The 14,328-nt window shown below is 44.4% G+C and overlaps 2 protein-coding genes across 2 annotated transcripts in view; both read left to right on the top strand.

The window, feature by feature from the left end:
- LOC149282463 (uncharacterized) overlaps positions 1 to 14,328 on the top strand; it is a 164,139-nt gene that overhangs the window by 29,228 nt on the left and 120,583 nt on the right. The gene's annotated exons all lie outside the window — the stretch shown is intronic.
- LOC149282467 (uncharacterized) lies at positions 4,514 to 9,907 on the top strand. The gene is made up of 2 exons (XM_089498171.1): positions 4,514 to 4,528; positions 9,062 to 9,907. The coding sequence occupies exons 1-2, from the start codon at positions 4,514 to 4,516 to the stop codon at positions 9,905 to 9,907; spliced, it is 861 nt and encodes a 286-aa protein (XP_089354297.1).

The following is a 14,328-nucleotide window of genomic DNA, read 5'->3' as shown; positions in this document are numbered from 1 at the left end:
GTTTTATATACTGTTTAATTTGGTTAACTGCTATTAAGGGACATAGCTATGAGATTCTATGATATGGGGTGCACTATAAACCTTTTAATAAACGAACAGGGATTGCAATCCTGTATATTCATATTATCAGACATAACTCCAGAGAATGTTAGCCTTTTGGATGCCACAAGGTTCCTCTCATTCTTCAATGCAAGAAGCAACACCTCAGCTTCCTTCTAGAAGATAAAGCAAAAAGGCTTCCAAAAGAACTGAAGCCTTGGGCAAGTCACACTCTCTCAGCCTCAGAGGATGGCCATGGAAACCCACTCTGAAGAAACCTGCCAAGAAAACCCCTTCAGAGACTCCCATAAAGTCACCATAAGACCTGGAAACAACTGGAAGGCAGACCCCAAGAACAACATTGGAAAATAGGTGCAAGCCTTGCCTTGGGAAAGTGTAATGACTGGGCTCCAGTCAATGGAGGTCTTCTTCAGGCAGTAAAGGGAGGTTTATGAAAATGCAGAATGACATCACTGCTACAGAAGGCTCTCTTGACCAATCAGAGAGCAAGATGAAGGTTCCTATGGAAGCTTCCGTGAGAAGGAGATATAAGGCCTGAGAGACCAAGAAACAGTTGGGGGAATTGTGTCGGTTGGAGATCGAGAGAGAGAGTTAAAGAGCGGATCTTGGAAGTTAGTCTCAGAATTGGATGTTTAGGTCTATTTATTATTTTAATAGCTTGTGTGAATTGTATATTATATACTTACAAATATTGTAACCTGCAAGATTCTTAATATCTTGTATGACTTACATTTTAGTTATATTTTGCTATTTATAGTAAATATCTCCTTGGAGTATCTTCTACTCGACGCTCCTTTTACACGTCTTTTGGCTCAGTTGATGCTTGGGAAGATCAGTAAAGAAGTAGAAATAAGGTTCCTTTACTGGTCCCAGTGTAGGTTAAGGGAAGTCCTTTTATAATTCACTGGATGATGGCAGCGAGATTTAAGGAAGTTAAGGGTCTGCTGGGCTAAGAGCCATAATGTCTAAATGTCTAATTAACAATTTGTAATCCACTCTGATAGCCTTTTGGCTGAAGAGAGGTTATAAAACTATTATTATTATTATTATTATTATTATTATTATTATTATTCCAGGGTCGCAGTTTGGCTGCTTGGACCACCGGAGATCATCACAGTGAGTCAGTTGGAAAAGCCCATCTCACTCCAGAAAATAAAGGTACTTGAGGAGTTTGCACTCTATATCTTTCTGTAATAATAGCTACAAAACTGATAATAGCATTTGGGACATTTAGTCTTTTAAAAACAAATATGGCAGATTAAAATGCTGCTTTAAAACCTCTTTCCATCTGCCAGCTTTGTGCTGGTTTTGGGGGGAAATGAGAAACTGTTGGGAGGGAGGGACTGCCAACAGAATTAGGAGATGCATTGCAGGCTATGGACAGTTTGCGGCCAAGAAAGGTCCAAAACACACGGAAGTAATAGTCCAGTTTAAGAGTGCTTTAACTGCCCTGGCCCAGTGCTAGGGAATCCTGGGAACTGGAGTTTATTGTGGCACCAGAAATGGCAATGACAACCCCTCTCTGAAGAAACCTGCCAAAGAAACCTCATGATAAGGTTGCCTTAGGGTTGCCATAAATTAGAAGTGACTTGAAGATACACATGAAGAAAAAAGCCTGCAATTATTTCTCAGGTTGTACATGGGAATGGGAGACAGTGTGGTGCAGTGGTTTATGTGTTGGGTTAGAACTCTGGAGGCCAGAGTCCAGTGCCCCACTCCTCCATGAAACCAGCTGGGTCCATTGCGCAAGAAGTCACACTCTCTCAGCCTCAGGGAAGGCAATGGCAAACCTCCTCTGAACAACTCTTGCCAAGAAAACCCCAGGAGAGGCTCCCCAGAAGTCGACAATGACTTAGAGCCACTCCACAAAAAACGACAAAGCCTCAAGAAAGAGCCAACATGGTTTAGTGGCTGGAGTATTGGACTATGACCCTGGAGCCCAGGGTTCGAATGCCTTCTTAGACACGGAAACCCACTGAATGACCTTAGGCAAGTTACACTCTCTCAGCCTCAGAGAGAGGCACTTACAAAATCACTTCTGGACAAATCTTGCCAATAAAAGCCTGCGAAGAGCTTCCCTTAGGGTCGGCATAGGTCAGGAACAACTTGGAGGCACACAACGACAACAAGTCCAGTAACACCACTAACACAAGGCAGCTAGGGAGAAAGAAAGAAAGAAAGAAAGAAAGAAAGAAAGAAAGAAAGAAGATGTGGGAGTTGTAGTCCTTGGTTCAGAAGGATTGGAGGGGCCTTACTGCAAGGCAGGACCCCTCCTCTCTCTGGCCATGTGGATGCTGGGAGATCAAGTCCAGGAAATACACTGTAAATCCCACTGGCAAGAGAAAAGGCTACTAATGCCTTTCAGATCCAGTTTGCCCCAAATCCTTTATGAGGCCAGAAACCCCTTTGTTAGGAAGCGAACCCCAAATATCTCAGGAAGGCTCCCCATCTCCCAAGGCCCCCTCCCTCCAGGACCTCCTTCCACTCTTCCCTCGGTCTCTCTCTCCCTGAAGGCCTCCAACTGACAACTGCCAAGCGCTCAGACAGAAGTAGCCATTTTTTGTCCCAGCGGCCATTTTGTGTTCCAGTGACCATTTTGTGTTCTGGCAGCCAATTTGTGTTCTGGCAGCCATTTTGTGGTACAGCAAACATTTTGTGTTCCGGCAGCAATTTTGTGTTCTGGTAGCCATTTTGTCTTCTAGCAGCCATTTTGTGTTCTGGTGGCCATTTTGTGTTCTGGCAGCCATTTTGTATTCTACCAGCCATTTTGTGTTCTGGTGGCCATTTTGTGCTGCTTGTGACTGTGGGGAACAATGTTCCAGAACCTTCTCTGAGGCCTCAGTTGAACAGAGGCTTCTCTTTCTTTCCTGAGGCTCCAGAGAGAGAAGGAGGCCAGGCTCCTTGGGCCAAAAGGAAGGAAGTGTGTCTCTTTGTGTGTCTTTTGTGTCTCTTTTCTGAGAGGGTTTTCTTATTACAAAGCTCTGCTTCTTCTGGGGAACATGGATTTTAAAAGGGATCAGCAAAATGAAGACATCTTCCTCTGAGGGCCACTGGGGAGGTCAGGAAGTTTCAGCAAATGATGCACTCATTTCACATCTAGCTACGGGGACATAACCAGGGCCTTCTCCAATTCCTCATCCCCTAATCCCCCACCACTCTAAGAAGGCATGGAGTATCTGTTGTGTAGGGGAGCTGCAGTGAATCTATGCTAGGTCTGGGGAGCTTTGTTTGGTGCAGAGGGAGGAAGCAAATGCCCACCTCTGCATTGGCCCAAAAGAGGCATATGTCATCTGTGTGTGTCACCAGCAGGATGCTGTTCTCTGTCTCTTTGAGTGCTGCAGGGTTTCTTACCAAGCCAATCCTAATCCTGGTCCCCTTTCTCAGGAACTTCATCTCGGCTTCCTTGTACACGGCTTTCGGGCCTCTCTTGCTGGAAGTGACCAAGTGCAGGGCCACCAGGACCCCCTGCCCTCCTGATGGCCAACACAGAGGCCAAGCGGAGGAGGTTGGGCTCCAGCAGAAAGAGGCTGCACTCTTTGGTGAGTTTGCTACCTCCAACAAAGGTTTTAAAATATCTTTTAAATTGGGACAGCATTGGCATGTTTTACCTTATCAACACCTACAAGTTTTCCTGTGTAAAAGCATGGAGCCTGCCTGAGAAATTCAGTTTTCTCTTCCAAACAGAGGGGCTTGTAGCCTCACAAAGGATTTGAGACAAACTGGATTTCAAAGGCAGTAGCTTTTTGCTTGCTAACATTATTTAAAGTTTGTTTCCTGGGATAAATTCTGAAGTAGTGAAATAATATTTGGGATGCACCATGTGCTTTCCTTCCCTTTTATTAGTCACTCTCTGGATCAGGGCTATTTTCTATTGCAGGTGACTTTTGCGGATGTGGCGATATATTTCACCGAGGATGAATGGAAACTCTTGACAAAGAAGCAGAGACTTCTGTACAGCGATGTTATGATGGCGAATTATGAGAATGTGGCCTCTGTGGGTAAGGAACTTGACTCCACTGCCCTTTCATACTACATTGTTATGGTGTTATGTTTCTACTTTAGAATTATGGAATCATCGAGTTGGAATAGGCAACAAGGGCCATCCAGTTAAACCCCTGGCCATGCAGGAATACACATTCAAAGCACCCCCAACAGATAGTCATCCAGCCTTTGTTTAAAGATCTCCAAAGAAGGAACGCTTTAGAAATAAATCTTAATAATAATAACAATGGCTCAGTACAGATTAGAAGAAAGGGGTGGCCACAGGCTATCCCTTTCTCCTCCGGATCATTGCCGCAGCAACCTCATGGCTGCAAGAACGATCTGCAGCCAAAAGGAGCTCAGAAATGGAACTCCTTCCTGTGATGCCACCAAGGCGCCATTTGCACCTTGGAGCGTCACGGTGATATGTCTTATGCGCCGTGCTGTTTGGACGCGTCACACAAGACACGTCATGGATGCATGCACCGTATGGATGGCACTGCGTCAAGATTGTGCTCCCATAAGTATTAGGCTTTGGGAGTGTGCAGTTACTGCATGCTCCTAAACCCTAAAATCACCGCCGGGATGCCACAAAGTGCCCATTTGTACCAGGCCAATAATAACAATAATGATACTCCACCACGTTCAGAGGAAGTATATTGCACTCTCGAACAGCCCTTACTGTCAGCAAGTTCCTCCTAATCTTTAGGTGGCATCTCTTTTCCTGTGGCTTGCATCCACTGTTCCTCTCCTTTTCTCTGGAATAGGAGAAAGCAAGCTTGATCCATCAAGGTGACATCTCTTCAAATATTTGAACAGGGCTATTATATCCACTCTTAACCTTCTCTTCTCCTGGATAAATATAGCCAGCTCCTAAGCCACTATTCATAGGGCTTGATGGTTTTCAGTTCCTTCACCTTTTTGGTTGCCCTCCTTTGGATACTCTCCAGATTCTCAACATCCTTTTTGAATTGTGGTGCCAAGAACTAGACACAGGGTTATTTCAAGTGAGGCCTGACCAAAGCAGAATAGAGTGGCACTATTACTTCTCTTGATCTCGACACTATACTTTTATTGATAAAGCCTAGGATCATATTGACCTTTTTAGCTGCCTCATGTTCAACTTGTGGTCTACTATGAGTCCTAAGCTACTTTCACACGTAGTTTAATTGTCATAACAATATCCTGTGTAATCTTGGAATTTGTAGTTTGGTGAGGCACTATTGCTCTCCACTTTCTAAGGATTCTAAATATCCCATTCTAAACTGCCAATTCTAGGAATCTGTGGGCAGGAACTATGGAGATAAATGCTTTTCACCCCCAAATGCTCCTCAGCACATCCCTCAGTAGGGCGGTTTACAGACTGCCCCTTTGGGGTGGCCTGTACCTGCCCCTTTCATCAACGGATCGGGGCCTCAGCTGCCACAGCGGCAGCCCTGAGGCCCCAATCCACCACTTTTCCACGCCGTGGCCTGGAAAAAGTGTCCTTGGGGCTTCAAGCCCCAAAGACACCCCAACAGCGGCATGGAAAGGAGAAAGGGGCCACTCTGCACCTTTCTCTTTTGTATCGCTGGCGCAGCTCTCTAAAGGCTGCACCAGCGACACAAATGAACGAAGGAGCTCCAAAATGGAGTTCCTTCCTGCACCGTGGAAAGGGCGCCACAAGCGCCCTTTCATGACACCAGGACGTCATGTCCATGCCGCTCCGTTTGAATGCGGCGCAGTCGTGACATCCTAATGGGCATCACCATCTGCATGTAGAATGGGCGCCACCATTTTGTACGTACTGTGTGCGGGTTGGGGGCGTCTGAAAAAGATGCCCCCGGGCAACCCTAGTACGTACACAGTACGTACTAGGGTGCCCTTCTGGAAAGGTCCTAAGTTTCCTGGCTTTTTTGGCCCTTCTTCCAGGCTTTTCAGGCTCAGGAGAGTCTTCTTGGGGAAAAGGCCTCCCTTGGCCCTACAATGGCTCAGAGAGAGCTCAATAGTGGTAAAATGGCCTCTGGTTCCCCAAAGGGATGCTGTGGAATACTGAGGAGAAAATAGTATTTCATTTCACCCCCAGACAATACAATGTTAGGTTGCTCCTGAGATCCTCTGTGGGCCAGTGTGACCCCCCCATCCCCAACATTAGGCCATCCCTGTCTTATAGATGCCTTAAGGCTGGCACTTGACCCTCACCAAAATTGGAGTCCAGGTCCCAGCCCCCTTGCTCTTGCTTTCCCAATGACTTATTTGTATATTGATTATCCTGCCTTTCTCAACAAATGGGACTCAGAATGTCCCTTTTGTGCATCACATGCTGTGGATGTGTGTCTGTGATAGACAGATGGAGGGAATGGGAAAAACAGAAAGGCAGGAAAGAGATGCTGAAGGTGAAAGCTGAAGCAGTGCGGATAGGCAAGAGGGAAGGTTGGAGAGTGGAGGGAGAAAGGGAAGGGGATCAGGTCTCTGGGAGCCAGGAAAGGAAAGCAGAAGCAAAGCCAGGATTGCCTAGCTCTGTGTTGTTGTTGTTGTTGTTGTTATTATTATTAACCTTTATTTATAAAGCGCTGTAAATTTACACAGCGCTGTACATACAATCTTTTTAATTGGACGGTTCCCTGCCCTCTGTCTTACAATCTAAAAAGACATGACACAGAAGGAGAAGGGAGTGGTGGTGGCTAAGGGGCCTGTCTACTAAGATAATACATATAAAATACATAGCAATACCAGAAATGATTCAATAAAACAGACAAGAAAAGAACATCAAATAGCAAGTGACAATTATGCAATGCCTGGGAACGCTTCTCTGAACAGGATGGTCTTCAGCTCCGTTTTGAAGCTGGTTAATGAAGTGATGGCTCTTGCTCGCGGGGGAAGAAGGTTCCAGGAGTGAGGGGCAGCGAGTGAGAAGGGGCGAATCCTAGATGGGGCAGAGGAAATCCTGGGCTGGGACAGCAGGCTTGACTACCAGAACGGAGGGCCCTAGTGGGAAGGTGAGGGGAAATAAGGTGAGGTATGTGGACAGGAAAGGACCTCTGGGAAGGGTCAAGAGAGGGGCCTTGGGGATTGGGAGGCAGCCACCAACCTGACAGGTTTTAAGAACTGAACTGGTGAGAACCGGTTCAGGCCCTGGTTTTCAGACATATTAAGGGCTTCCATTTAGCAATTATGAACAATGTCTATGAAGAAAGGAAAGGCAACACAAAAATTCCTTTTTCTCTAATGTTTCTTTTTCCTACCTGAGCTTGCTTAGGGTCTTTTACCTGAAATGCTGGAGTTTGGGGAAGACACCTGCAAGTGCTATGCTTTTAGGGGAATTAGATACTTAGCTCAAAGGGGAGATATAGTTTGATTGAGGCAACAGTGACCTCAGGATCCAGCAAAGCTATAGCAGGTCTGCAATCACACAGAACTCCAAAGGCATTTGAAAGGCAAAATGAACACACATGCACAGAGAGAATTAGGTAACAAAGGTGGGAGTGGTGAATAAATGTAAGACTTTGCTAATGGTAATATGTTGCCTGGATGGATCTCAATCCCAGTTGCTGAGAATCCGGAATGGGGAGAGAAGTCAGTAGCTCCCATGGCAAGTCGGGTTGGAGAGTGTATTGAGGTGCTTAGCCATGTAAACCGACAGAGGACCCTATCGCATGGGATAAAAAACCCAGTTTAACTTTTCTGAACTGAATTCTGATTCGGGCTGCATCCGGGTCCTATCATATGTGAATCTCCGCTGAATCCACCAGCCAAATCCATCCTGGATTCAGCCCGAATCCCCACAGCACTTCAGCGGCCATTTTTTTAGTGTTGGAAGCTTCCACTTAAAAAAGAGGGGGATGGCTGAGCATGCCTCGGACCCAGGCTACATCTGGGATGGATTTGGCCAATAGATTCAGCAGTGATTTACATAAGATTGGACCCGGACATAGCCCAAATTAAAATTCTCTTTGGGAAAGGTACCCTGGCTTTCTTACCCCATGCAATAGGGAGCAGAGTGTCTGCCTGCAACTGGACTGAGGCTGAAGAACAGCCACTAGGAGCAGATATTTATGCTGTAATTGTTGCTTAGTGGCAGAAACTGAGGGTACGAAAAGGTTTAAATTGCTTTAGAATGTTTCCTGGGTGAGGAAAGAATGGTCTGAAACCAAATTTAATGCAATGAGGGCTTGGTTTAAGCTCTCCCCATTTACTGTGACTTCCTTCACTCTGTCCATCACTTCTTCTCTTAAATTAATGAGGAGAATTAAATTAAATTAAATTAAAATTATATTCTGGCCTCAAAAAGAAGAGCCCTCCCTCCGCCCCAACTGTCATCATCAGACCTAGGAGGGAGTGAAAAAGACAGGCCCAATTTCCATCAGGCCTAACTGTGAATTTTACTGTAACTCACATCGCTCGGTTTTATTTTACTGTATTGTATTTTATTTTATTCTCTTTATTTTTATTGTTGTAACCTGCCCTGATTCCTTGTGATTGGGCAGGCTATAAATAAATAAATAAATAAATCATCATCATCATCATCATTATTGGTGCAAGTAACTCAGACAAAAGGGATTAGCACACTTATTCTCAGAGCCTTTTTCTGACTATTTCCTTCCAGTCCCATTCCTTAGCCATAATCCCTTCAACCTCTACAGACATAAATGGATCATGCAGCTAAATCCACTCATTTTCTCAAGGCAGGTTCTCCTACAATCTCTTCTTTGCTACCTCCTATGAGTAGGGATCCATACCTGCAAAAATGCTAACTTCAGGGCACCCACTCCAACTTTATTAATTTTATATCAAATAGGGAAGGGTTAACAGGTGGCTAAATCTTGGGGTAACACATTCCTCTCTTAATTCTGAGAGTCACTCTTGTCATTGTCTTGATGTATTTTTCACTTAAACTTCTACGCCACTTTGATCAAAAATTGGAAAAGCGGGATATAAATAAACTATTTATTATTATTATTATTATTATTATTATTATTTTCCAGAAGAACATGTCAGTCTTGAGAGAGCCCATACATGTGAGAGGCCACATAAATGCCAGCACTGTGGGAAATGTTTTCCTTCAAAGTCAAACCTAGTGAGACATCAGAGAATCCACACAGGAGAGAAGCCATACAAATGCCAGCATTGTGGGAAATGTTTTTATCAGAAGTCAAGCCTCCTGATACATCAGAGAGTCCACACAGGAGAGAAGCCATACAAATGTCGGCATAGTGGGAAAGGTTTTTCTTCAAAGTCAGACCTAGTAAAACATCAGAGATTCCACACAGGAGAGAAGGCATTCAAATGCCAGCATTGTGGGAAATGTTTCTCTCAGAAGTCAAGCCTCCTGAGACATCAGAGAGTCCACACAGGAGAGAAGCCATACAAATGTCGGCATAGTGGGAAAGGTTTTTCTTCAAAGTCAGACCTAGTAAAACATCAGAGATTCCACACAGATGAGAAGCCATACAAATGCCAGCATTGTGGGAAATGCTTCTCTCAGAAGTCACACCTAGTGACACATCAGAGAGTCCACACAGGAGAGAAGCCACACAAATGCCAGCATTGTGGGAAATTTTTTGCCTATAAGCCAGTCCTTTTCATGCATCGAAGAGTCCACACAGGAGAGAAGCCATACAAATGCCAGCATTGTGGGAAAGGTTTTCCTTTAAAGTCAAACCTAGTGATACATCAGAGAGTCCACACAGGAGAGAAACCATTCAAATGCCAGCATTGTGGGAAATATTTCTCTCAGAAGTCAAGCCTAGTGACACATCAGAGAGTCCACACAGGAGAGAAGCCATACAAATGCCAGCATTGTGGGAAATGTTTCTCTTCGAAGTCAGACCTAGTGATACATCAGAGAGTCCATGCAGGAGAGAAACCACATAAATGCCAACAGTGAAGTAACACTGTTTTTGTTAAGAAGTATTACAAGAAAAATATTTTCAATGCATTGGTGATAAGAGAAAGCCCTTGTGATTTTGTTTTTAAGGGTTGTCTGTTCATAAAGTTATTGATTTTTGTATGTTGTTGTATTGTTGTTGTTGTTGTTTTTATTTTTTTATAGAATTCTAGAATAAGAATGGGCCACAAGACCCATGTATTCCAACCTCCAACACACAGGATGACAAAGCATGGATTTATAGGATTCTGGCTTTGTAGGGCACCACAAGCACCATCTAGTCCAAAACTCTGCCATACAGGAAGATGTAGCATGGTGGGTAGGTGTGTTATGTGTGAATGTGACAGAATTAGAAGATGAAGGATGAGATGAAGGATCTGGCACAGAGAAGCAAGAAAAGCTCAAACTGCTGAGTCGAAAAGGAATGTGCAAAAGATAAAGACACCGTAATGCAAGGACATGAAACTGAATGTACTAAAAGAAGAATGAACTGTGTATAACACAACTTGATGTAAAGAGCACCAGAACAAGAATGGAATGGGAACAAGAAGTCACTCATCAGGAAAAATGATGCACATATGAAAAGCATAAAGGAATCTTCAAAACCATGGTGATAGTGTGCCAAAATCAGCTGGAACTGGCACCCATCGCTCTTTCAGAAAACTGATTGACCTCTGGGGAGATTTGTGTGCATGAGCATTGTATGAATGTGTGCATGATTTGAGGCCTCTTGATATGTAATATATTAAAATGAATGTCCCCAATGTTAGAATAAATGTTACATACAAAGTGTTTGAACCTAGATCTGGTCTCTTATGTGTCTGATTAAAAGTTTTATAGTCCAATTCTGTATTTACTCACCACTCTAGATGTAAAGAAGAAGACCTAGATTGGTGACAGGAGTGTCATCTCTCATTCTGCACTGATCCCTGAAAGCGGAAAGAGAACTAACCAAGCAGTGGGGACACACTTCCTTTGTTAACCCATTATGATTCCACTATAAGAGGCAGGCTTTGGAGTTCTGATCCACTGCCAGCTGTAAGGTTTGGTTTAAAATATGGGGGGTAGGTCATCTCCTGCAGCCTCTGGTTCCGTTGGAGGCAGGGCTTCTTCTCCAGCATCACCTGGAACAACGGACCAGAACAATGGACAACAACGGATGGATGTGGCATGTGTGTTTGTGCATATACATATATGTATATATGTGGAGGCATCTCTATTTAAGAGCAAGCAGACATATACTTTTAAGAGCTTACACACACACACACATACATATGGAATGTTTCAAGTCTATAGATCTTGCATACAATACCCATAGATACATCTATACATACCCATAGATATCTGTCTGAACGTGTGCATGTGTACGCACAGAAACACACACAGACACACACACACACACACACACATATATATATAGAGAGAGAAAGATGCAAGCACATGTACACATATATGCTGGCTCATATATATATATATATATATATATATATATATACACACACACACACACACACACACACACACACACATATATATATATAAACATTTATATATACCCTTCTACTTGTGTACAATTTAAGCATAAGCAAACGCATGGAGAAATATGGGGGTACCTGTGCATGCACATGGATGCACCTGTGCATGTATACACCCCCCACATTCTGGTCAACATCAGCATGTATATGTAATTATAATTGTATATATGTTTACTTCTGGTCATATCAGCTTAACTGCCCTGCAGTTCCTGTAATTGGAATTTTTATACTTTGTGATGTTTTTATGATATGTGTTTTACACATGATTGCCTCCTGAGGACACTCTGAGGGCTGCCATTGGCTGGAATCCCAGTCCCTCCCACCATCCCTGGCCCTGATTGGCTGGAATCCCCATCCCTCCCGTCATCCCTGGCCCTGATTGGCTGTAATCCCCGTCCCTCCCGCCATCCCTGGCCCTGATTGGCTGGAATCCCAGTCCCTCCCGCCATCCCTGGCCCTGATTGGCTGGAATCCCAGTCCCTCCCGCCATCCCAGGCCCTGATTGGCTGTAATCCCCGTCCCTCCCGCCATCCCTGGCCCTGATTGGCTGGAATCCCCATCCCTCCTGTCATCCCTGGCCCTGACTGGCTGTAATCCCCGTCCCTCCTGCCATCCCTGGCCCTGATTGGCTGGAATCCCAGTCCCTCCCACCATCCCTGGCACTGATTGGCTGGAATCCCTGTCCAGCCCATCATCCCTGGCTCTCATTGGCTGGAATTCCTGTCCCTCCCACCATCCCTGGCCCTGATTGTCTTCTGGCAGCCATTTTGTGTTCTGGCGGCCATTTTGTGTGCTATTTGTGATTGTAGGGAACAATGCTCCGGAACCTTCTCTGAGTAGGGTTGCCATAAGTCAGGACCTCCAAACCGGGACAAATGTAGGACAAATGTAGGGCAACATTTTCAAATGTAGGACACATTTTTTTTAAATGGAGGACGCACAAAAAATTGAGGGTTTTTTAAAAATGTTAATATAAATGCGTGTTTTTAGGCATGATCAAAATGGAGGACATTTTGGCATTATTCCTAGACAGATGGCAGAAATGTACTTGCCCTCGGGTTCAACTTTACTTCTCAGAAGTGTGTACTTGGGCAAGGGACTGTGGTTTTTCTTCACTGCGCATGAGTTTGTAAAAATCACAGCAAGTTACATAAGCAAGTTACATTGGCCGTGCCTCAGAGGCTTGTTGATATCATCATCATCATCATCATCATCATCATCATCATCATCATCATCACTATAATTGGCCAGGAAAGGCAGACTTGTTAGCATTCAAAGCGCCACAAATACACAGAAAATGCACTTGCATATATTTAATAATAAAAAATAATGGGGGGAAAATAAAAAACAAGGCAGAGGTGTATATATTTAATAATAAAAATTAATGTAATAAAATAAAAAACAAGCAATAATAAAAATTAATGAAATAAAATAATCAAACTGTGAGCGTGGTGCAGTGATTTGAGTGTTGGACTATGACTGTGGAGGTCAGGGTTTGAATCCTGGCTCAGCCATGTGATGTAAGCCCAGTGGGTGACCGTGGGCAAGTCACACTCTCTCAGCCACAGAGGATGGCAATGGCAAATCCCCTCAGAAAAAAACTTGCCCAGAAAACTCCATGACAGGGTTGCTGTCTGCAAAGAGGTCTCAGAGTGGGTGATTTATGCAGGACAGCCATAGGGTGAATCCACACTGTAGAAACAATGCAGTTTGACACCACTTTAAACTGCCATGGCTGAGTGCTAGGGAATCCTGGCGTCTGTAGTTTCTTGTGGCACCAGAGAAAAAGAGAGGGCCAAGCAGCCCACAAATCTACAAAATCCCAGAATGCCATAGCACTGAGCCATGGCAAAGTAGTGCAGAGCAGAGGCAGCCATAGGATATAGCTATACCAGTGGTCCCCAGACTGTGCCCTTTAAGGGATTTGAGACTTCAGCTCCCAGAATCCCAGACTGTTGGCTAACATGGCTGAGGCTTCTGGGAGTGAAGTCCAAAAATCTCTTAAGAGGCATAGTGTGGGGACGACCACTGATCTCCACTGTAGCAACAATGCAGTTTGACACCACTTTAAAACTGAGTGCTGGGGGACCCAGAGATTTGCAGTTTTTGTGGTGGCACCAGAGAGAGGAGGCTAAGCAGCCCACAGATCCACAAAATCTCAGAATGCCACATACCACAGTTAAAGCGGCATCAAACTGCATTAATTGTTCAAGGTAGATGCAAACTCCCTGCTTGCTGGAGGGAAAAAACCAAACACTCCTCCAACATCTCTGGCAGAATAAGCAAGCTACCAGAAGGATGGCAGGGGCTTTGGGGGGCGGGGGGGAGTGATGAGCTAAAAAGGTGGGCTAAAACACCTCCCCTCTTACTTTTTGACAGCCTCTATAGATCCAGGGATGGGGACTCCGCCTCCTTGCCTCCACTGTACTCATAAAGGACCCCACTGATGTCTAATAGCAGCCCTTTAATGCCCGCCAGGGCTTTTGCCCACTCAGCCATAACCCTGAATGGAAGCAAGAGCTGAGCAGGGCTATGGAGACACATGCTCAGAGCTTCCCTGCACGCAATGGCCTCTGGGAAATGTAGTCCTCCCTTCACAACCAGGGACCAAAAACTCCAGTCCTCCTGAGGAGACTCTGGCCCTAGTGAACTCTGCGACCTAAATAATAATAATAATAATAATTTATTTATACCCTGGCTCTCCAATGAGATCAAGGCTGCTTACAACAATATTAAAAACACTAAAATAATAACCACAAAGGAGGACAAGGCAACGCAAAATGAATGCACAACATTCCCAAATAAAAGCTCAAAACACTCCTATAAATAAATAAATAAATAAATAAATAATCATGCTTTTTAGTCAAAAAATTAATGAAATAAAAT

This window comes from Sceloporus occidentalis, unplaced genomic scaffold, assembly GCF_023333645.1.
Source record: "Sceloporus occidentalis isolate IW3139 unplaced genomic scaffold, rSceOcc1.0.p SCAF_114, whole genome shotgun sequence".
In the NCBI taxonomy this organism is placed as follows: domain Eukaryota; kingdom Metazoa; phylum Chordata; class Lepidosauria; order Squamata; family Phrynosomatidae; genus Sceloporus; species Sceloporus occidentalis.
Note: the sequence above shows the minus strand (reverse complement) of the source record. Positions and strands in the feature narration are given on the sequence as shown.